At 38.1% G+C, this 25,142-nt stretch overlaps 1 protein-coding gene across 3 annotated transcripts in view; it reads left to right on the top strand.

Annotated features, from left to right (window-relative positions):
- PARD3B (par-3 family cell polarity regulator beta) overlaps positions 1–25,142 on the top strand; it is a 1,004,898-nt gene that overhangs the window by 380,675 nt on the left and 599,081 nt on the right. For all 3 annotated transcript variants that reach the window (XM_058707885.1, XM_058707904.1, XM_058707895.1), the window contains exon 3: positions 18,176–18,347. In XM_058707885.1, the coding sequence (XP_058563868.1) occupies positions 18,176–18,347 (172 nt within the window). The remainder of the gene's footprint in view (positions 1–18,175; positions 18,348–25,142) is intronic.

The raw sequence follows: 25,142 nt of genomic DNA, 5'->3' as shown, positions 1-25,142 counted from the left end.
CCCTATGCAGTCATACTAAGGAAGGCCCAGCTGAAATATCATCTCCACTCTCTAACGTCTTTAACAGCTTCCCTGAAAACATCCACAGAATGTATCTTCCTCTCTCTTCCTGACATGGCATTTTGCTCCTTCAGCCACTGTGTCACATGTCACAGTGTCCATATTGTTTTCATGTGCATCTGCCCTTCCTACTACTGAATCAATAGGTTCTTGAGATGGGGGGGCTGTATCCTGAGTTTTTAACACAGTGCATGGCATGTTAAAAGTACTCAAAAAAGGTTCCTTAGATGTAAGAGTTGAAGCACTTCACTGAGATTCCTATTTGGACTACTGAACGTTGGCCTTTCCACGTTCACTGAGGCACAGTTAAGGCTTCAATGAACACTGCGCTTCTGCTGCTTTTAAGTGTTGCTCTCTTCCATTTTAGCTCAACTTTCCCAGTTTCAAATCTAGGAAGTCTTCCATTTCTTCTAGTTTTTTGTGGGTTTTTTTTCCCTATTAGTTAACCCTAGCCTGGAAATTCCATAAGTGAGCGTCGTAAAAGATGTACATAATGGTAAGGAACACTAAGAAGACATTATTGCTTATGGGTCTGAGACTTTGTTCTAAAGCATTGATTTTGTCAGTTGTTTGACCTCTGAGAAATGAGGCTGTTAGGATTTTCCAGAGGAAAACCAACAGGATGTATGTACATGTGTCTGTGTGTGTGTGTGTGTGTGTGTGTATATATATATATATATATATATATATATATATATATACACATATATGGAAATTTATTGGAAGGAATTGGTTTATGTGATTATGGAGGCTGAGCAGAAAGCTGTAGATGTAGAAGAGCCAACGGGTCATTCCAGTTCCTGTTTGAAAACTTGAGAACTAGGAGAGCCAGTGGCATAAATTTTAGTCTGAAAGCTGGCAGTCTTGAGACCTAAAGAGAACAGATGTCTTGGTCTGAGTCTGAAGGTCAGGGAAGACCAACGTCCAAACTGAAACAGGCAGGAAAGGGGAATTCTTTCTTACTCAGTCTTTTTATTCTACTCAGAACTTCAGTACATTGAATGAGGTCCATACAGGAAGACAGTCTGCTTTACTCAATCTACTGATTTTAATTTTAATGTTGTCTGGAAACAACCTTACAGACACAACCAGAAATAATGTTTAACCAAATATCTGGGCACTCCATGGCCCTGTCAAGCTGACCCATATAATTAGTCATTAAAGAGGCAGTGTTCTGTATTTTGTGAATGATGCCAACCCGTTGACTTAAGGAAGGAATTCTGTGTATAAAGAGCATCACTTATTTTGCAAATGATAATGAAAATAGTCTTTGCAAGAAGATTGAAGTATAGTCTCATTTGATAGCTGCATTTTAATCATGGAAGAAGTATAGAGTGAAAAGAGCACTGTATATTTTAGTCAGTCGTAGGATAAAGGTCTCCAATTATTTTAGGAGTTAGGCAAATTACTAAATAAGTATGTTGAGCGTATGCCAGTCCAGAATGGTGGGAAATGTGATGAATAGAAGAACTCAGTACCTGCCTTACAAGTATGCAATATTTTTTAAGTTGTAAGTTAAGGTTAGGTGTTGGCTCAATTCTTTCCCTCATTTAGCTGTTAACTAGCTACAGGATTTTAGAAATTCATGTAATTTTTCCAGAACTCAATTATTTTATTAGAATATATGGCTAATCTTATAATCTCAAGATTCTTTCCATGCATTTCACCTGCCACTTAACGTTTGAGAAGTTAGGAAATAACCTTTCCTGATTAGAAGAGGGCTAACATGCATTCCAAAGAAAAGTGGCTTGTCATTCTCTGAAGCAACATAGTCTGCTTTCCAGTGATGTCATAATGAAAATGTCCATTGTTTTGTGAAATATCAAGAACAAAAATATCCTAACCATATTTTTGAATCAAAAACTAATCATATTTTTGAATCAAAAAACATGCTTCATGAGACAGTATGACCAAATTTCTTTTTTTTTCCCCTCAAATTTCTTGATAATTAGGTAGCAAGTCTCCACAGGCCTTGCCAAATCTGTATCTTACCTTATGCGCACAGGCTTTCTAAAGCTTGAGGAATGCTTTCTATTGTAAAATAGGATAAGTTTCAATACATATGTGTTGGCGTGTGTTGATTTTTCTTGTTCAAAGTCTTTTCATATAGTCCTGAAGTCTTCAAACTATAATTTAAAGCAAGACAGCCTCTGTGGATTTATGGAGTCATTTTCCCTTTGGCTAAAACCCTCTATGGTCACAGACCACTAGATTTAAAAAGGCAGCTGAACCCGTCCAAAGACCAACATAAATTTTCAGAGGTAGAGAACATGGTGCCTGCTTATTAAATTAGTGAGAATATAGTATTTGGCAGCTCCAAATAAATGATGTTTTTCCCTTTTAAGTTAGAAGCAAGACAGTTAGAGATGTGTGATATTTGACTCACATTTGTCACGTTTAGCTACATTCGTGGAGAATAATTTGCATGGTACATCATGTGCTTACTTTAGACTTCCGTTTGGATTTGTCTGGATAAATGGGTTCACCTTTGCCAAAAGCTCCCAGTTATGAACACATTTAAAACAATTTTTCCCCAACACACAGAGAGTGAACATGAGCATTAAAAAAAAAAAAAAGTCCTATTGTTTTACTGGAGTCTTCTCCATTACTCCAGTGCTGACCTTCTGAGGTTGTCTAAGTGCAATGGCAGTCATTCCCCATTGGTTGCCTACATCCACTTTCCATTTGTCCTCTTGTTTCATAGAAATTATTAATTTTAGTCCAATAAAAACAGGGCCTTTTCTTTTGGTGATTCATTATTGGAAACCATTTTCACTGACTTCGAGGGCTTTGGGAAGAAAACATGTTTATCCTTGACAGATCTTGGTATTTTTCCATGTCTCACAGGAACCTTTCCAAGTCTTTTTTCTATAAAAACAAAATAAATTATAAGCATGGAGACTTTCTAAACCACAGTTGATTAACTGTACAGGCTTTCTAGAGTAGTTTCTGAGAAAATGCTGCCCAGCATTTCCAGTCATGACACTCGTGTGAAAGGCAATCACCTTCACTCCCATTTAATCCAAAGCTGCTATTAGGAAATGCAATTTTTGATAACACTTTATATTTGGAGTTACATTATATTCTATAGAAATAAGAGTTACTTCTCCTAATGGTAATATCAATAACTCATGGGTAGAAGCTAGATACAAAACGTCAGATGGATATTATGCTCTAATTAGTGTCTTTCCCCCTCCCCATCAGCTTGTTTTTCTTTTAATTTTTCATTTGATGCTTATCACTTAACATGATGAAAAAGCTTCTAATAACATTATATATCTTTCTTTTTAACGAATATATATATGTGTGTGTGTGTGTGTGTGTATATATGTATATGTATGTATATATACATACACACACACACACACGTATATGTGTGTGTGTGTGTGTGTGTGTGTGTGTGTATTTTGGTTGAAGAAAATGTCCACATTTTCGATGTTCGTCTATTTAAGTATTATAAATTCAGTCTATCTTATTAGTCATATATTCAGTCCAATATTGTTCTGGGCTGGGAGTTACCTGGTCTCTAGAAACTGACTTTTTGCATTTCTAATTAAAGAATACTAGGGTATAGTATTAAATACAGTCTCTAGATACTAGAAATTATTCAGGTTACAAATTGAGTTGGATCTTAAAGGATGAATAGGGCTTTTGATCAATAAAAATAATGTGGGGTGCCTGGGTGGCTCAGTCAGTTAAGCGTCTGACTCGTGATTTCAGCTTAGGTCATGATCTCATAGTTGTGAGATTGAGCCATGCATTGGGCTTTGCACTGGATGTAGAGTCTGCTTGGGATTCTCTCTCTGTTTCCCTCTGCCCCTCTCCCACTCACAAGGGTGTCCCCCTCTCTCTCTCTCTCTCTCTCAAAAAATAATGATGATGATTATAATAATAGCTAGGGGCTAGCATTAAAGAAGTACCATTTTTGTGGTTAGGCACTCTTAAATTATATCTCATATACTACAACAACTCAAACGGAAGGCTTAGAATAATGAAGGGGTGCTGAAGTTTGGCTTCTAATTCTGGCTTTATCATTTAACCATCCGATTAGCGTCTATGTAAACCATCTAACCTGTCAGTGCCTCCACTTTTGGAGCTATTGATGAGGAGGAGCTAGCTTCCTCTAGGAGCGGTATAAGCAAGAAGTAAGATATTACAGTCTGAAATTATGTGCTTAAACATGGTAAATACTCAGTAAATGTTAGCTGCTGTTCTCATACATAGATGAAGAAAATGATTAAGTCTTAGAGGAGCTAAGTACCTTCCCTGTGTTTCAAAAAGGGTCTGAGGTGGATTTGAACTTTGGCTGGCTTCAGAGCCTACGTTCCCTACTACTAAGGATTCTAGGAAAGGAAAGAGTCATTGTAGATGCAGAAGCTTGTGTGTGGTGTTGGTTGAGGGGGAGCGAGGCAGAGAAGAGTATAGATGAGTGAGTACAGGAACATGAGGCTGGATTTGGCCTCCGGCTACTTGTGGAAGGCCTTGTAAGGCCTTGGATAGAAACAAATGTTATCCTAGACAAGTAGGAATCAGGGGAAAATAACTTGTTCTACAATTATTTTGCATTATTTATTTTTACTGAATCAATTTGACAGGTAACATTGTATAAATTTAAGGTGTACATTGTGTTACTTTGACACATTTCTGTGTTGTAATATGATCACTGTTGTAGCAATATTTATCCTGTTACATAATTATAGTATTCTTTTGCATTTAAGTGAAAAAAAAAAAAACTCCCAGAATTTCCTATTGACTTAAGCTGCCTTCTAAGCCAGTACTATGTTTTCAGTGAATAAACTAAGATACAAGTTCACATGGGAGAGCCCTCAAAGTTTAAGGAGTTTACAGAAGAGACCTCCCTAGATACCATATATGTGAAACACTTTTTTAACCATGATACAGGATTTAAGCACTGTAGTTCCATAAACCATGTCTTCTCACTGCTATGGATTGATTTGACTCAAGAATTCTGATTCCAACTAATAAAGTTCAGCAGGACCATAAGCACTTGTGGAACATCTGCAAAGGGGACTATATATTGCATACCTGCTAGCCAACATATCTTCTCCCTGTTGAGAGATTGATGTGAGAAGTCAAAACACAATCATATTACTTAGGGAACATGAAACCAGAATACATTTGGAAAGTCACGTGATTCAAGCAGGGCCAGCTTCATGGGCATGTGACCTGTACAGTTGCTCAGGGTCCCATGGTCACTAGAGCCCCACGTTTGGTTCAGTACTCTGAACATCATCTTCCAATTCTTAATTTTTGAACAAGAGCTCCACATTTGCATTTTGCACTGGGCCTCAAGTTGTGTACCTGGTCCTAGATTAATGAGTTTAATGGTACTACACTGTAATCCCCAGACATCATTCATTTCACAGTAAGGATATATCCCTATTAATGGGGCTTCAGGTTTGCTCACTAATGCAGAAGGTGCCTTCAGAAGGTAAAACTTAGAGTGGCACTGCTAGTATATTCCTTTCCGACATCAGTTTCCTGACTTTCATCTTGTTGACATAACCACTTCTTTAGTCTGTTTATATAGTGAATTAAATGTTGTCCTGGGTGTATTTCCTTGAGTTGATTTTGTGTATTTACAAACAGACCAATACATATTTATTTACTAGATTACATCTCTGAAAGAAGTCATGTTTCCCGATTCTTTAAAAAGTGCCCCATATGTTACTTACATGTTGTGGATGAACTAAATGTCAATAACTCTGAAATTTACGTGAAAGAGCAGATTGGAGGATGGAATATAAGCAAAAAACATTTTGGTAAGATAGAGAAATGTGGCTAGAAACCTCATAGTCGTTAGGACAATAGGTTGGCTGAAAACCATGTTGTTAAATAAATGAAAAGTCTTTGGTGAGACACATACGCATCACTCTCAGTTTTTACCCATCACTCTCAGTAGTTGGGCCTTTTAATCCTTGGCAATATGAAGAGCAGGGAGAGTTTACAGGAAAGAACAAACGTGATTGATGACAGGACAGTAGGAGATATAGAAGAAACATGAAAAATAACAAAGTTTGTCTTGTCTGGGGGGCAAAAGAAATAAGGGAATCTGAAAGTCTTCAAGCACTTGAAAGTTTTTTGAAACAAATTGCCTGACCATATTTTTCCATTTAATAATGGATTGTGTGGAATTTCAGCATAAAGAATCTGCAAAAACTAATGAATTAGTCGGATTATGAAATCAGTGAAATGTTACAATTTTATTTGTGATTGCTTTATTGAAGTAGCTTTATCAATCTGCATTTGTTTAGAATATGTATGTATGATTTAAAAACCAAATGCCCATCAATCAGAACATTTCCCACCTGCTCTGTCTTACAGGACTATCAAAGTAGTAAATTAAATGAAACCAACATTGTTTTACTGCTTGCCCATCATAAAGTATTACTGGTTCCAGGTGAGTACCTATTTACAAGGGACCTTTGAAGATTTAACAGAGGGTTTTAAACGAAGTACCATGCAATGAAAATTTTTGCATCATAAACAAAAATGAAAAGTAAACTGTCAAACATTTTGCAAAGATAAAAAAAGACAATATACTTAAAATGAAAAGAGCTAATACATGCTGATAAAGAAAATGGAACAGAAGGGCAAAGGGTATGAACAGACCATCCACTGAAGAAATAAAAATGGCTTATAGAATTATTTTCAATATCACTAGTAATCAAATAATTAACCTTTAAACAGGAGAATATAATATTGTCTGTAAAATTGGCAGTGGTTGAAAAAATTATACTGCTTTGCCTAGATAACCTTCATTTTCATGTGTCCTGAATGGCAGAATGGCTAAATTATTTATATGACTTAATATGTTATGCAATATTATTCAGGCATGAGTTTTCTTCATTTTTTGCAGATTAAAATTAGAGAAAACTGTATACAAGAAAATCCTAAGTGAAAGTATCAGAAAATTGTGTGTCATGAATTATGGTTCAAGTAATGTTGAGACACATATGTGAATCCATAGAAGAGAAGACTGGACAAAGGCACCGATATTGTAACAGGACTTTTCTGGGATTTTAGATTATCTTGTATGTCTTCTTTTCTACTGTGCATTTTCACAAGTATCCCTAATGACATCCTTTTGAAGTTGAAGTTTTCTTTCCCCTGGGAGACATTGCGAGTCCTACCTCTTCTTGCCTAAGCACTTTTCTTTTCTCTTCTCTTTTCTTTTTTCTTTTTTCTCTCTTCTCTTCCCTTCCCTTCCCTTCCCTTCCCTTCCCTCTCTTCTCTTCTCTTCTCTTCTCTTCTCTTCTCTTCTCTTCTCTTCTCTTCTCTTCTCTTCTCTTCCCTTCCCTTCCCTTCCCTTCCCTTCCCTTCCCTTCCCTTCCCTTCCCTTCCCTTCTCTTCTCTTCTCTTCTCCTCTCTTCTCTTCACCTGAGAAACATAAAAGCCTAGAGTAGCAAAGTGCAAAAGTGGCTACTGGGTTTGAGAGTTTAGTGTAAACACTGGCTTTTGAAACCCAAGATTGCTGATGGTCTTAGCAACCTGAATTTTGGGGTCCAGCCCTAATTTCAAAACATGTGTTCCATTTTTTTTCCTGTAACTATGCTCAGTGTGTTTCATTTTTTTTTTTAATTTAGAAACAAATCCTAGTTTTCACGCCGACAGAATATATTCTAGATGCTTTAGGAAGAAGGCCTTTTGCACAAAACATATAAATTTGCAACTGACTCTGAAAGATGCTCTTCCTACAATTAGAGGCAAGACCTGAAGCACAGGTACTCCTGGAAGAGGTAATACCCCTCCTGCGATTGTGAACAAGGAGCAAGGACCCTGGGCTTCTTGTCTTCAGGCCCCAATTAGCGAGGCATCATTCTATGTGAGTTTAATACACCCACAATCATAATTACAAATCTTGACATTTAGATGCTCCCAAAGTCAACACCCATCCCAGCAGGGTTAGCCACATTATCGCTAGTTAAGGAGATGTAGAGCAATTAGAAGCTAAAGGAAAAGGTTAGCTTTACCACTCAGACGGAAGGGGTTCAGTAGCGAAACCCACCTGCAAGTGCAGTGTTAATTTTTTAAGATATCGGCTTCAAAGCCTTGTCACCCATGACAAGGAAGATCTGAGTCTAAATGGAATATTTAAGAGAAGTGCTTCCTCATCCCTCAATCAGGCTGCACGCTGACCTTTGCGTCGTCTTCACCGGTTGTTCAGCTGTCACCAAATGCTGGAGAAAGTAGACCATCATTAGACCTGTCATGAGGTCAATCAGCCGGTGCTCGGGCCAATTTGCTAAATGTGTCTTTGCTAAAGAGTCTGTTCCCTCACCAGTCTGATGAAATGTAGTACCAATTAATCACCAGCTAATTTTCAGGGAGTTGAAAACTCTCTTGTAGTCGTTGGCCACTCACCACGTTGTCTGGCCTTGGGGGACCTCAGGCCTGGAATGTGAGGCCACCTCAGAGACACGTGAAACTGTTGAAACGTGTGTCTTAGGCTACCAAGGTGACAGGCTAGGCGACATCTGCCTCAGGCCAACACTGACCTGTTTTAGTTAGAAACCCTCCATGTGGTTGGCAAGCCCCAAAGACCATGCCTGCAGCTCAAGTGCACGCAGCATTGTCTCCTTGAACGTTTAATGATCCAGTAAGATCTCGTTGTTTTTTCTATCAACCTATCAGTTCTTTATCTGTCTTTAGAAGGTGGTGGCTTTGTCATCATTCTCTGCAGAGGTTTATTATCTGAGAGCTGTTGAGTTGTCTTAAAAGCAGAAAGGTTTCTTTTTTTTTTCCTTTTACCAAATAGACTGTTCTATTTGTAGCCAAGTTTCATAAATTAAAATACTTGTCAAAATAAATGAATAGTATGTTTGTTATATTCATGACTTAAAATCACATTTGATTGCTTACTCATTAATCCACAAAATTAAGCAACGCACCCTGGATTGCAGTCATTAGTACAAAGAAGCAGGGTTCTTCTAACCGTCAGACGTAGTAGAGAACACCGTACGATTGTGTTTGTTTCAAAACTAAGTATGTTAACACACACATTAGTTTTATAATTTCAGAAGGTCTCCTCTGGAAGAAAGTCAAGTACATAAATGCAGTCCACCAACAAACGGGGTTAGGATCATAATATACTAAGTGGATTTGAGATGGAACAATTGTAAAATGTCATCTTACATTGAGCCTCAAAGCTGACAGAAGCTATTTTGCCCTCTGTAGGAGCATACATGGTAAGAGAGGTTACCTTTACTCCCAATTGGATGGAAAAATCAAGGACTCAGGGAGATGGTGTCCACATCCATCCAAATGGCCACATTTGCCCTTTCTTTCCGGTAAAGCAGAGAATGTAAACCATTTCCCTCACTCCCTTCCATGTGGCAAGTACTCATGAGCAGCTTGGAACACAAGGTCAGGTTGTACTTGAATTCTCTCATCTGTAACGTGGGGATAATACTGTTTTTCTGATAAGTTTTCTTATGAAAATGAAATAGGATATGTAAGTACTTAGAACAGTGCCCAGCACATAGTGAGGGCTGGCTAATTATTTGGTAAATACATTTTTTAGTTATGTGACTCATGGTTTCAAGTAGCTGACAGTTATAGAGGCAAGTAAATCAAGATGGTTGTGCTGTGTGACTGGTAATGATAGAGACATGGACAGTATTGTGGGAACAACATAGAACCCAGTAGAAGGCCTTGAACTACATCTTGGAAACTATGAGAATATAAAGAATTTTAACTTGGAGCAAGACCATGCCACTTTGTGTGATGGAAAGCCCATTTCAGCAGTAGTGTTGTGGGTAAACATCCGGGGGCTGGACTAGAAGCCAGAAGCAAATTGAGGCCTTTGCAGTGGAGACGTAAGGACCTGGAGATGCATTGAGGCATTTTATTGTGATGAATAATCCCTGCAGAGAGAAATCAGCCTTAGATTCCAGTAAGTTACTGCCTTCAAGGGTCTGTTGACATATCTATGGATGACTGTGGCAGCGCTGGACCTTGGCCAAGAAATTACCAAAAAGGTGTTTCTGAGGCCGTTCCAGCTTTGGTTGAGGGTAGAGCATAGAAGCTGTAGGGAAGTAAGGAGAAAAAAACTGAGCCAGTAAAATAGTACTAACGTGAAAGTTACGACATTTTAAAGATATGTCTGCTTTGTCATTTACAAAATATTTTTCCACGTGCTATTTTATGTTTTCTTGTGTCCGGTACGCTTCCTTAGAAAAGAATATTCTTTCAGAAATGCAGGTTAGATGTGTGTGATTTAGTTGAGAGTGATTTGAAGAAGAAGTCATTTGTGTGTATGTGTATCCCTGCATTTTAAAACATTGTCTTCATTTACACTAACGTACACTCTCCCAAGACCTTCAAAGCCCTTGGGATTGGATAAAATTGAGGAACGTCTGTGATATACAGAGTAAATGGCAAGCAAAGCCACTCAGCGAATTGGCATCATTTTTGAGTTTTCTCAACCAGTTTAACCCAAGGATCTTCCACTTTCTTTTGTGTCGGTTATTTAGTGTGTGTAATTCAGAGACAGTGGAAATACTATTACTGACAAAACCAGAGATGCTGTTTGTTTTTTTTTTTTAATTTCTGACATTTGTGTTACCTCAGAATGCTTGAAACTTCTTCCTGCTTCTTTACGTGTTTGCTTTGTCCGTAGCTGTCCCACCGGGCCCTTTAGGATTAGAGCTTGGTGGCTACCACCTGATCTCCATGGAGCCCTTTGCCTGACCACTGCTATGGATGGTCAAGGGCACAGAGGAAAGTGTCTTCAGGCTTTCCTTGTGTATATTAGGCGTCGGTTTTGAAGGTTGTTTCATAAATGGTGAGTTGTCACTACGCAGGAAAGTGAAGAATGAATGTAACAAAAATAAACAAATAAAAAATAAGGCTCTCAAACTTGAGTCAGTCACAGGAAAAATACGATTCAGTATAAATGTATTTATTGTATACCTGACTTCTTAGTGAGCTGCTGCATAATTAAAGGTAAATGCGGTTTTGGCCAAAGTATCGGTGTTTTTTTTAATAGGCATGCTTTTTGTTATTACCAGCAGTGTAGGCAGCTGCCTTTTGAAAATGTGATAAGAATAAATAGGATTCTTAGTACAGTTGAATAAATTATGTTATTTTCTTTAGCATGAAGCTTAAAGCTGTAAAGTTTGTAAAGGTCCCTATTACAGATTTTTCAGTTTGGAGAGGAAATGAAAATTGGTTTTATCTCATTTACTGAATGTCGATTGAACTTTCTGAGAATCAGAGCTGTTGCATACTTGCTCTGAGGATACTTGATCTAATGCTTGCATCTGATGAGGATGCAAATTTGAGCATGCTCATTTAAAAAATATGGATTAAATGCTTTTAGCTAGCTGTCAAAATCCTATGAAGGAAGATCACCTGTTTTCAAACCTTTGTTTAAAGTGGCATAAAAGTAAGTCACATAGCCCATTGTTATTTAGTTACAAGCAGATATGTATACATTTAAATGAAATTCTTCCGTGTTTCACTCTCTTCCCAAAGGTGATAATGTGTTTTCCTGTACTTGTGAAATGGTTGTAATTTCACAGTCTTACTTAGATTTAATTGTGTTTATTAAGATTTGAGACAAATGATTCTAATTTTGTTTTGTAGGATCCTGTTTTTTTTTTTTCCTTTGTCTTTGAATTTTACTTGATAGTTGTCGGTCATATGGAATATGTATGAAACGGTAAAAATAGCAGTGTGTTGTTAAATTCAAGAGTTGAACCCAAAGAACTCAATATGGCAAATAAGTTTTTCTTAGTAGTACGTGAGTGTACTTGACGTATAATTAAAATAGAGCCACATTTCCTAACTGTAATTACTAATACAAAAAATGTACTTTTATAAATCATGTTCTATGGGCATTTGGATGATTCTTTTTGATTTTCTCTATAGGCTAAAGATAATAGCATTCGATTATAAAAACTCAGGCTCTAAAAAGTAACAGAATGCTATAGTTTGATAACAGAGCAAGCCACATCATGAATATTGAGGGACACTGCAATAAATACCCTTGGTGGCATTTATTATGAAAATATTTACTTGTGACTGGAGAAGCTAAAGGCATTGGTATATTGCTTCAAACTGCGGTGGAAACAGCACAACCCATGTTTTGCAGGGTGGGGAGAGTGGTAAAGCGTGTCTACGGGTTGTGTGATGAAGAGGAAGACAAAAAAGAAAAACAAAAATTACCTATTTGATGTGTTTGATCTTGGTACTTTCTCTGTTCCTCTGTCAATCCTGTGATGAAGAGATTAAAGAGAATCAACAAAGTGAAAGCAGAATATGGATAAACAAGTCAAGTGGGATTTAGTCTGGAAGCCAGAGAATGTTAGCTATGGTAGGAAAAGGAATTAACATTTAACCTTCCATTGTGTACCAGGCTCTGTGCTGAAGTGTTTAGGCATGCTAGGGATATTATCAAGGAACTTAACATTCTACCTCCACGTGACTCACACACTCCCCACACACACGCACGCACACACGCAAACACACAGCCCTTTACTAGTGATATTGATCATAATAGTCTTACTGTTTAATTATACAAACAGGTCTGAGTTCTCGAAGTGATATTGATGGTGTGAAATTGCAGAGAACACATGACTCTTTTGATCAAGTCTATTATTCAGGTTTCACAGATAATTGTAAATTACCCAAAATTCTTCCATTTCTTTTCATCTTTGAATTTGTTGTTGTTGTTGACTTTTTCATTATTGTGATCTACACAGGGTATGAGAAAAAGATGGAAATATTCTCTAAAGTGAAGTTTTATGGGTGATCATTTTGCTAGGAGAATCCCAATTTCAGATGTTCTTCCCACAGGCCTTCCGGGGTGGCCAGGGGATGCTTGCAGTTACCAAAGCCAGTGCCTAACCTTTGAACTGGGAGCACCATCAGCATGGACAACTGAGATCTAATTATTGAATATCATTTTACATGCTACATTAGTGTGTTTATTTTTACATGTTTTCTTAAGTCCTATTTAGAAGTTAGGTGTGCTCCTGAGAATTGCACTCCACCTTGACCTCTCAAACAGAGGTAGAAAACATGTAAGATAAACATTGTACATTCTCCCAGTGCCTTAATTTTACTGGCACATTAAAGAGAAAATAGTGTCTTATTAAAACAATCACAGAAATCTGGTAGAACGTGAAATGGAAGACCTGAATTTGTATAGGCTGCACACTTGAATCGTGAGCTTATGGAATGCCATCTCAGACTACACCGCTGACTCTGCCTCCCTCTCCATGTGCTCTCCACCCCTGGTGTACCACTTGTACTCCTTCAGAGACCAAATAAGCAGATTCTCCCTTTCAAAATTGAGCCTGAAAAAGAAAGAGAACACACATAATCTCTCTTTTTGGAGCCTGACGTGGCAGAAGCAATTTCTCTTCGTGTTGAATAGAAAAGTAGGAATTTCTCTCCCCCACCACCCATAATAACAAAACCAGAACAACGGTAATAATGATGATGACGCTTCGAGGGTCTTATGGGTATGTACAGGTTGTTTATATGCATTCATTTCTAAAAAAAATAATAATTTGGATGTTTATTCTAAAAACACGTGAAAAAATCTAGGTATCTTTTACTTGCTCTGTTAGGTTTTAGTATCTGTTCTTGCTTTTAGTCATTTTATTGCAACAAACATATGTTCAGTGCCTATTGTGTATACTCACCAATCTAGGCGATGGGGATACAACAGAAAAAACAAAAATCACTGTTTCCTTGGAGCTTATATTCTAGCACAGTGAGAAAAAACAGACAATAAATGAGACAACTAAAAAATGAAACATTGAGAGGGCGATAAATGCGATAAAGAAAAAAGAAGGGAGGATAGAAAGTGGTTGTGATGTTGCAATTAAGATCGTGTGGTCAGCAAAAGCCTGGCATTTGAGTAAGGATCAGAAGGACAGAGGAACAAACCATGTAGGTGTCTGGGGAAGACTATTTCAGACAGAGAGAACAGCAAATACAAAGACGCTGAGTCAGGAACAAAGAAGAAATCGTAGATGGATAGAATCCTGAGAGCAAGGGAGAACGCACTCAGAACATGTGGTCAGATATGTCCCAAGGAGTTTACGACCAGATAGTCCATTGCAAGGACTTGAGCTTCACTGTGACATGGGAAGGTGACTGACCAAAGGAGACACATGACCCATCTTGTGTTTTAGTAGGGTCACTCTGGCTGCTGTATTGAGAATGGATTAGAAGGGAGCATGGGTAGAAATAAGACCACACAGGAAATTATTGCAGTGATCCATGGGAGAGACTGTGGTAGCTGGGCCCAAAGTGATGAGAGTAGAGGGGTGAGAAGCAGGTAAACTCTGATTATATTTTGAGATTTGTTCACAAACTGGATGTGTGTGGGGTGTATGAGAGAAGAAGGGAGGGGTGGAAAAAGGCATCAAGGGTGAATATGAGATTTTTCTCCTGAGCAGTTGGATGGATGGACTGCCAGTAATTTGAATGTAAAAAGATTGTGAGAAGAGCTTTGGAAGATCATTTTTTCAGTTTTTCACATGTTATGTTAGGTGATGGACCATATAAGCCTGGAGTTCGAGAAGAAGCTCTGGGTTGGAGGTTTAAATTTGGAATTTATGAGCATATACTTACATCTATGCCATGAGACAAATGAGATGTCCAAAATAACTTAGATGTGTTCTCTGTCACATTTTTAGAGATGAGGAGGAATAAGTAAAAGGAAATTTAACGGATGGTCACAAGAGATATCCAGGAAGACAAGTCAACAAAACAATTTAAGAGGCATGTTGAACTGTGTCCTAAAATCAAGCCAGATAAGTGGCTTGGGATTTAGCTATCTAAAGATTGGTTTTGACCTTCATAAGAGCAGTTTCCATGGAATGGAGGGGCAAGAGCCTGACAAGTGTGGTCTCAGCAAAGAACAGGAGTCCTTTGGAAACTGCTCTGCAGAGATTGGAAACTGCTCTGTAGACAGACATTTTCAGATTTTGCTTTTAAGGAAAGTAGAGAAATAGGGTATTATCTACAGGGGTAAATGAGTCCTGAGAAGGTTTCTTAAACCTTTCTGTTGTTGGTTTTTCTTTTTGTTTGGGGTGGGAGAATGAATAGTATATTTGTGGACCAACCTTCCTGTGTACATCTGGGGATGAGATGCCAAAATACTGACAGAGATCTGTGAGGACAGGAGTTTTGGTTAGAAATAATGACTCTGTGAAAAGAGTTTGGATTATGGGGTCTTTGGGAAATGTTGGTGTTGTGCTGGGTGACGTGAGAATACAAGCGCTGCAGAAGGAGAACAGAAGGGTTGCCAGAAGATGGATAGGGCAGCAGAAGAGAAAGGCATCCAAATGAAATATTACCTGTTTGCATTTTGCATAATGTTTAGGTTACTATAGTCCCAAGGATGTCAGTGAAAAATCTTCCACATGCCATAGAAGTTTAGTCTAGGTGAAACCTTAACAACAGAAAAAAAGTTAAATAGAATTTCTTCTTTCCTGTCCAACTTCTTTTTCTATCATGTTGGAAATCAGCATGCCTCTGTTGAGGAGCCAGAACCATGATTTATGTTAATTAATGCATCTCTGTAACACCGTCTGCTGGGAACTCTGTTACCTGATAATGGAGGTGTTCTGATGAAGCAAGTAATGTAGCTAATAAGCACCTACAATGTACTATTTAAAGAAATTGTCAGTTTTGAAACAAGTGTGCATATTGTAGATGTTGAAATGCAGACCGCATGGAGAGTTTCTTATCAGCCAGCACCAATGAAGCCAAAGACTTTGTTTGGGCACCACCGATTCAGGAACCGAACCTCTTCTTTCCAGGAAGAGAGACCATCTCATTCATTCATCCATCTGTACATTTGGGTAGACATTGTGAAGATAATTCCTGTCAATTGTGGGACTGGGAGACGGACTATGAGATTTGGGAATACTCCACTTCTTATTATCATCATCTTTGTGACGACTATTGCCTTTTCTCTCCATTCTTGACCGTATTCTTTAGGATATAGCATCCTAGTGGACAAACCACAAATATTTTACAAGATATCCTCTCTTTTTACAGCTCTCTTGTTGGAAAACAGTCACAGTGTGGTCTGAAACCCTGAGTTAGAAATGAAAAAGACTAGATTCTAGTACCAATTACTGTTTTGCCTCTCCCTTTGGGAAACAAAATCTCCAAACTATTATGTTCTCTCATTTGATAAGTAGGCGTATCATTGTTGTTACATCTGCTGTAAACTTGTATGGATATAATAGTATGGAAAACAGGAGAGTATCTTGGGGAGGAAAGGTTACATAATAAACATAGATAATGGCATAGTTGATGAGTTATCAGTTTTAAGATTGTGTATTATGCTCCAAACTGATACTCAGTTTTTTTCTCTTTTCCCCAATATGGAAGGCGCACTGCATTTACTAGCAGTTAAGGATGTAGGAAGAGGGAAGAGTAAGGTATTACTCTTCACTAACACAAAATTGTTCATAGAACCCACATAATAAGCCACTTCATCTTGCCGATTGGCAATTAAAATAAATGTTACTAAAATGTGTTAGAATTCAACAATATGCAAAACTGAAATTATAATTATGTCACAAAAATAGTGATGAAAATTACACTTCTAGCACATTTTAAAAACTGATTTTATTTTCCTTTTCAAGATTTAAAGTTTTAAACTCTTCACTTTGACCAGATGATTAGAAAGATACAGTTCTACTGATTATTTTTATACTAGAATAATCTTTCATTATTAATCCATTTAAGTCTTCTCTCAAATCAGTTCATCATTACTACCAATTAAAAATAGAAAATATATGTGCTCAATTTCAAGAATTAAAAATAATGCCTTGGGAGTAGCATTTCTTTCCTGTGGTAAGAGGATTGTTGGATTTTCCAATTAAAGAAGTCTCCATACTGGAAATGAGTAGTCAATTATGAAAATTATTTCTGAGTAGTCAATTTGCATATCCCTAATTGTATTCATTTCTTTTGAAAGATTCAACTTGGAATTTATGATGTTTTGATTGATTACTCCTGCATTTGTGTTATTAATACTATTGCCAACGAGATTCCCTTATGAATGGGGCTTTCTGTGCCTTTCCTAAATAAATGCTTGAATCATAAGTAGGTTTGTTTTATGTAATGAATGAAAAATATCTAAAGATTTACTAGCAGATTTCACAGTTGCCCACACTGCTCTTTCCTGGGTTGACAGTAGCATCCTCTCGCTGCCTACTGCACACACATTTGGACTTTTCCACGGCACTTGATGAGACGCTTGTGAAGGTCCTCCGTGGAGGTGCTGTCTGCTGGCCAAAAATACAGTTTGAGCAGGGCTGTCCTCACTGTTGATACAGCAGTGCTTGGGCAATTACTGGAATATTTTATTTTATTTTGCCCTTTATGAAAAATGACTTGGAATGGACAATTAAATGTTTTATATTAATAGTTCTATGTTAATAGTTCTATATTAAGAAACATAGTTCTCCTATGAAATGAAATTGAAATGAAGATAGTAATAATTTGGTTGAAAGTGCTGATGTTTAGTCTCTTTGGACTTGGCGTTCATTGGACTGAACCAGTCAGCACAGTGTCATGAAGGAAGAGAACAGAATTAAAGGGATGTATAAAAAGGGGATGATATCTATGTGCACAAAATGAACACATTGTATGGAAATACACACATTCATTTGTTGTGATCGCGTCTAAGAGGGCAGCTGTAATTATGGATTTTATAATATCTCAGCTCTCCGAGCCTTGAATGTCCTCTTTTTTCAAGTAGACCTATCCTCAGCTTCTGCATCTTCGACTTTTTATTTCTGGAAACACTCTTAAAAATACTGAAGTCCTTTTAGGAATATTGGTGAAGGTGGCAAGGGGAAGGGGCAGCCATTTCCTTATTTCGAAAGAGCCAAAATTGGTTCTTTATTTCAAGAATCAGTAAAAAATTAATTCCTGGCTACAATGCTTTTAGACCTATTGAGTGGAGAGTTGTGGGGCAGTAACATTCAAGTTTGACATTGTCAGAGGCCATTTTCTTTAAAATCAAATAAAGATCACAATCAGCAAGATACAGTGTTGTGTGATGATGCATGTCATACCAAGTAATGAGTGTTGTTGGATTTGTTTGTAGCTGATTGCTGTGTTTGATGAACAAGAACCACTCCACAAGATTGAGAGCCCTAGTGGAAACCTTACAGGTCAGCAGACCCCAGATGCCTTTGAGACGGAAGTGGCTGCCCAGCTGGCTGCATTTAAACCAGTTGGTGGGGAGATCGAAGTAACCCCTTCTGCTCTAAAATTAGGTATGTACATTTTCACTAGTATGTTTTTCACCTGATTGAAATATATCAGCTTGCTGATTATGAGTTGCTTCTACAATATGACGTATCCTCTTAGTATCTTTCTTTAAAAATCTGGTCTGTCTTTTCTTTAAATTATTTTCACATAGCTCTTTGTAGTCGATGATGCTCAGACAAGTGGTTGCGGTTTTTGCTTGCATTGTGGGCGAATCTGAACCACATCCTCTCGAAGTATCCTACAGGACAGGCTGGTCTGTAATCAGTGATGTGGCTTATCTGTAGCCTACGAGGATCACTTTAAGAAAATGTCCCTGAAGTGTCATTTGGCAAAAGCTAAGGTTTATCAAGGAATTTGGACTAGAAACAAAGGTCACTTTCTGTTTCAGCCACCTTCTTTTTCTCCCCAAATGATGTATCTCAGAGTTTGGAGGAAACGTTTGAAGTTAATTTCTTTTTTTTTTTCAAAAAAAATTTTTTTAACGTTTTATTTATTTTTGAGACAGAGAGAGACAGAGCATGAACGGGGGAGGGGCAGAGAGAGAGGGAGACACAGAATCGGAAGCAGGCTCCAGGCTCTGAGCCATCAGCCCAGAGCCTGATGCGGGGCTCGAACTCACGGACCGCGAGATCATGACCTGAGCTGAAGTCGGACGCCCAACCGACTGAGCCACCCAGGCGCCCCGAAGTTAATTTCTTAATTTTGTCCTCCTCATTTATTCAAGCGAGAACAACCCACCTGGTAATTTTGTTCAGAATTCTTTATTTTTGTTTTGAAGGCATTGGGAGAAAAATAAACATTCTTCTACAGTTTCAGTGAATTTACATCTCCAAGAGAAATGTGAGTTTTTGGTGATAACTCTTAGAGATAAATTTAGGTCCGTTTAACAGCATGAAGCTTTTGAAAATCCACTAACATTTTGGTACTTAAAACAAATTTTCATTCCTGTTGAATGTATGCATATGTTTTGAGACTGCTCTGAGCACCTGTTATATAGGTTAATTCTCCAGATAGAAGAACAGAGGCTTTTACTACTTTGCAAGGGGAATCTTTCACTTGCAAAGCAAAGAACATGCTTAAAATTGTAAGTCCTAGAGAGTACTCGTTTTTCCCATCTGAAACAAAATGTTTACTGTAAAGTTTGTTTTACATACCACAATATTGAATATCCGTATTTGGTACAAATGTTCTGGAAAACATCTGTGGTGCTGCCTTTGTAATAAACCAAGTAGAAATTAATGACCTATAATCTTCACAATTCTCCTCTATCCTTTGGAAACCCGGCCAGTGAGGCCGTGTGCTGGAATGCAGACAACAGAGGGCCTTGTGGAGGCCTCTCTCCATCCACAGCGAGGTTTGTGTCTTCCACAACCTCACCACCCTATCATTCATTTGCATAATGGATGCCTTTTTATCCATTATGCAAATGGTGCGGGAGGAAAATTAGGCAATAAGAGAAGATGAAAGGAGAAAATTGTTCTTGCTTGTTTTAATATTCTATTTAGAAGCGAGCACTGTGTGGTCTTCGAAAGGCTGAACCTCCAAGGGCCCTGGGCTTGAGAATTTGTTTTCACCTTTCTCTTCACTTTCTCGGGGAAAAAAATAAGTTTGTTTTTCTTAAGATTTTCAGCTTCTTTTGTTGAACCAACTGAGCAATGCAATGTTGAAGTCAGGAAGAAAGGTAAGCTGAGGTGCTTTTCCTTTGAAAGTGAATTTTGTGCTTCCTGAGGACGAATTTTTGGTAAGAGAGACAGAAAACAATCTTGATTAAATGGGAACTACATGCCAGGCGCTGAGCTCCAAGCGGTGCACTAAGTGTCCTAAATCCTTTACTCATAACAACCCATTTCAGCCTCACGGTACTTAGCTGGGTTCTGTCATTCCCCTCCTTTAAGAGATGAGGAAACAGGCATAGGGTACTTAAGTGATTTATCCAAAATCACATAGTTATTAGGTGGCGGAGCCAGGATTTGAACCCTCTCTGGCTCCAGTGACAGGAGCAAATTTTCTGAGCTGCCTTTCATGTGCTGTTTGTAAGAGAATAAATTGATAGAGTTTGTCTGCGATTTATGTTGTGAATATAAACCAAAACCCTGAAAGTGCTTATTCACTTCTTGGCTTCAAATCCATTTCACGTGGTACTATAGATTAAATGACGAGATTAGCTAACCTTCTTTATTAAGCGGTCAGCGTCGCTTTCCAGCCAATGGGTCTGAAGCCCTGACGTCATCTCCAGTTCTTCCTCTTTCTTTCCTGCCCTTCTCACTTTCTTCCACCTTCATGTACATGAGTGTCGCAGCAGGCCAGAGCTTTATCATCAATCAGACGATTGCAGAGGCCTCAAACTGACCTCTCTCTTTACAGGGTGCACGGATCCTTGCTTCTGTTAGAGCTGCCTTTCTAAATCACAAATCTGATTATATAACTCCCTGCCTAACAACTTCCAATGGCTTCCTATGGCGTGGAGAGCCATGTCCAAAGTCATTAGCAGGCTGATGCAGATGGTTCCTCAGAATTAGCTGGAGGAACCTGGGCAGGGATGAATGATGAAAAAAAATCCATCCCTTATCTATCCTCCGGGGTCCAGCAGATTGAGTACTTTTCATTTCTGTAACTTTAAAAGCAAAGCAAAGCAAAACATGTATCCGGTTTCTCAGAGAAATTAAAGAAGGAAGCAACACCACCTGCTTGGGTATCTGCTTATTCTGTTTTCCTTTTGTTGCTCTCAGGGCAGGTGTGGTCATGGATGGGACAGGTGTCATGGCGGGGTGGGGTGATATGCAAGGCAGCAGATGCAATGCTCATGGCTCTCCCAGGAGTGTGACCCCGCGGCGCCATTGGCCCCACCCCGAGATCCTGTTGAGATAAAGGGGGAGGAAGTGGTTAGTGTGGAAGTAGCCTTTGTGTTCCAGTGATTTCACCATAACAAGGTGCATGTAAAATGCCGAACACCAGAGCCCCAGCTCTTCATCTCTACTCCCCACTCTCCTCCCAGAGGCCATTGGAGCTGGTTCTACTCCTCATGGGGGGGCTCATTGGTGCCAGCTGGGACAGCAGAAGCAGGGCTTATTCTCACTCATTTTCAAATTCTTGAGACCCCCATTCAAGAAAATGGGGAATTTAACCATGATCAGCTCACATGCTTATCTCTCCTAATGAGACACAATTTAACAAATAATAGGAATCAAGACATTTTTATGATTAGGTCATATTAATCACCACAAATTTGTGTTTTATTTGTATCTGAGATAAAAATATGCTCAATATTCAGTGTAGTTTTTATATCATTTTCAACAGAAGATAATCGTCAACAATATTCGTTAAAAACCAACAACATTCCCTGTATGCATACACAAGTTCGCCATTCCTGTTTTTTTCTCACAGGATGAAATACTTATGCATCGAATATGCAGCAAGTTCATATTTACAGGCTCTTCATGATCTACCTACTTTCTCTCTGCCTGCCTTTCTTACTGGCCACTCTTCCACAGTTACCTTAACCTGCAGGCACCATGAACCACTGGCCATTCCCCAGATTTGCTTTCTTTTAAGCCTCTGTGCTTTTGTAGGTACTGTTCTCTTCCCTTTGATCCCCCCTTTGCCTCTTTTTTGTACTTGATGAATTTGTAGCTACCTTTTTTAAAAAAATAATTTAATATTTTATTTTTGAGAGAGAGAGAGAGAGAGAGAGAGAGAGAGAGAGAGAGAGAGTCCCAAGCATGCTCTGCACTGTTAGCATGGAGCCGAATGTGGGGCTCAATCTCACGAACCGTGAGATTGTGATCTAGGCTGAAGGAAAGAGTCTGATGCTTAACTGACTGAGCCACCCAGGTGCTCCTGTAGCCACCTTTTAAATTCCAGCTCAAATATGACCTTGTTTATAAAGTCTTGTGCACATCTTTTAGATAGTGCAGTGGGTAACAATAAATTTCTTAATATTTTATTTGGCAACAATGAGTTACAAAGATGAATTGAAGAACTCTTCTACTGACCTAAACGGGTTCATACTCTTATATATACCCTATAAGCTAATGGGATATATATATATATATATATATATATATATATATATATATATATATATATATATTTAAGAGGAGTTTTAAATCAGTTGGGCATCTATATAATCCCAACTTTATTCATTTAAATTGTTTCTTACCATTTATTTTCCAGTGGTTTTTGTAATGCTAAATGTATTAGCATTACATAATGCTAATGTAATGCTAAATGACTAAGTTCTGATGTAGAATAATTTGCTAGTTTGGGCTAACGCTTGATGATTCTATGTTTCTGAAATTGATCAATGCTTTCAACTGTATAGCCTCGAGATTGCTAACGTAAAAAACCTATTTAAAAGAAGAGACATGGTAGAACACCACCAGGTAAAACAGTAAAGAATCATATTCACAGAGTCCATTTGGGCTTTAAAATCATCTAGCTCAGGGATTTCCCAGGTCTTCTTTGTGGAATCCTATGGTACTTCTTAACATATTTTGGAATTCAACAACTACGTGATCGTAGTGAATTAATAAATGACATATATTGTGCACTGACATTCTGGATGCTATTCTAATTTATTCACTTTCACTCTTTGAGAAATAGGACTGGATATGCTAGCAGGAGAAAGAGGGATGCAGAAGGCTGTTGAGTAGGCAGCAGAGAATCCTTAGGCCTTTTAGAAGGTCCTACAGTGGAGAAACTCACTTCCACTCAAAAGAATTCTTAGTGCCCTTGACAGCAACTTTTGTAAGATGCTGGTCTAGACATAGTTCTATAGAATTTCATAATTAGCAGTTTTCTGGACAATTGACATTATTTTACAAATAATCAAATGTGCGCTCTGATGTCAAGTAACTAGTTGGGTAAAAACGCGAGTTGGAACCTGCGTCTCTTGGCTTCTAGTACAGTGCTCTTTCAACTACATGACAGTTTTTGGATTAATTTTAGTTTTCAATTATCCATGTCTTTTAATACTATATGTGATAAAATACCACCTCATATCCTTTTAGAAGTGAGATAGAGTGTAAATTAATAAATAGATACTGTGAATAGCTGTAAATCAAAAGCTAATAAGGGAATAAAGACCAGAAAATTAAGATGGAGAAAATTTCTTTTAAATCCTTCTGTAGGTTTCAAAAAAAAATGAATATGCTTCTGCCTTCTCATCCCTTGTATGTTTGCACATACACACATGCATGCATGTGTTTATGTTTGGGGGAAAAACTGAACCCAAACCAATATGTTAATGGGATACGTAGGTGATTTTTTTCTATATTGTGGATATTTGTTGTATTCTTTTCACATTGCAAGTTTCTGCGTGTAGGGCCTTGTGTCCATAAGACAAACTAGGACAATCATTTTGAAATTTGGAAGAGTAAGTCTTTTAGGTTTCCCCTAGGCTATTCCTGTACTGACTTTCGATCTGTGGTAGCTGACCTTCTGCTGTTCCTCAGAAGACCTTGTGAGATCATGGTCTCAAGGTTGGCCCATCCTCATCCCTTGAGAACCAGTGATACGGACCTGGTCCCAGACCCTACAGTATTTGATACAGTTGTGTTCCCAAGTAATCATTTAACCTATATCTATCAGGAACACATTTTTCCAAACAAAAAATAAATCAGGACACAACTGTCATTTCCATAGAAGTGAATATTCTGAACTGAGACTGTCCAGGTCTCTTTGTGATGTGTGATCACCATGTCTCCTTGGCTCACAGTTTTCTCATCTATAAAATATACCTTGTTTGCCCTAATAGGCTATGATTTTTTTTAGGAGAATTTCATTCATTCTAAAGCTGAATTTGAATCTGAGTCCATGTGCCTGCCAATTTCTGTCCCATGGCCTCAATTAATTAGTAGTTTTATTTTGGACCTTTTGATAATTTTTTTTTCAGGACTTCTTGACTGAAACTTGATATGTTGGGTCCAAGCTTCAGTGAGAAAACATTTTCTTTGGTTATAATTATTTTAGCAATGTAATTTAAACAGTATGTCAGGATAAAACATATTTGGAACTTAGTTGTTGCTAGTCTTGTGGTCCGTATTACCCAGATATAAAACAGTTTGATTAAAGTTTGGAGTTGAAATGGTGTTAGCTTTATTCTCCTCTCGCGTGTTAAACTTTGAAGATGAGCTTACTTTCTATTTGAAAGTGATTCTTGTTTTTGAGACTTGAAAGCTGGAAGGTGCCTCAGATGCTTTATTGTTTCCGTGTGTGTTTGTGCTTCAAAACTGAAATGGAAATTATGATTGTGTGTTTGTTATAATTATTTTCAAAACACTGAATTTCCCTTTCTTTTCAGTAGTTCTGAGGAAAAAAAATATATATATATATAGCCATAGATTAGCATTGGAAATTGTGACCGTTTTCTATCTGATTTTGTCTAATTTACTGCATAAGGGAAACATATGGGAACATTTGTCTGAGTTTTTAAGGAAACCAAATCCCTTTATGGCACTGATCTTCAGGAAAAAATAAAGAAGGGGGAAGTTTATTCCTTTAATTAGGCTGTAGTGTGTAAGTAGCTGCTGTGCCCGTAATGTGAGTTTAAGTATTGGCATCTGACCCTAGACAAACACAGTCACACCACACACATCGCAGAACTAAAGCTCAGGGCCAGGCTGGGCTTCTCCCGGAGCCTTTGAATTCTGACTACAAAGCGCACAAGCATGTGCGGGTTCCCCATTGCTGGAAGCTTTCTGCTGTGGGCTGTGAAACCAGAGTTGAAATTACCAGGCAACTGAGGTCATTTGCTTGGACGACTCCATAAGTCATAATTTGGTCACTGAGTTTCATCTTAT

Source organism: Neofelis nebulosa, chromosome 2 (assembly GCF_028018385.1).
Source record: "Neofelis nebulosa isolate mNeoNeb1 chromosome 2, mNeoNeb1.pri, whole genome shotgun sequence".
Lineage (NCBI taxonomy): Eukaryota > Metazoa > Chordata > Mammalia > Carnivora > Felidae > Neofelis > Neofelis nebulosa.
Note: the sequence above shows the minus strand (reverse complement) of the source record. Positions and strands in the feature narration are given on the sequence as shown.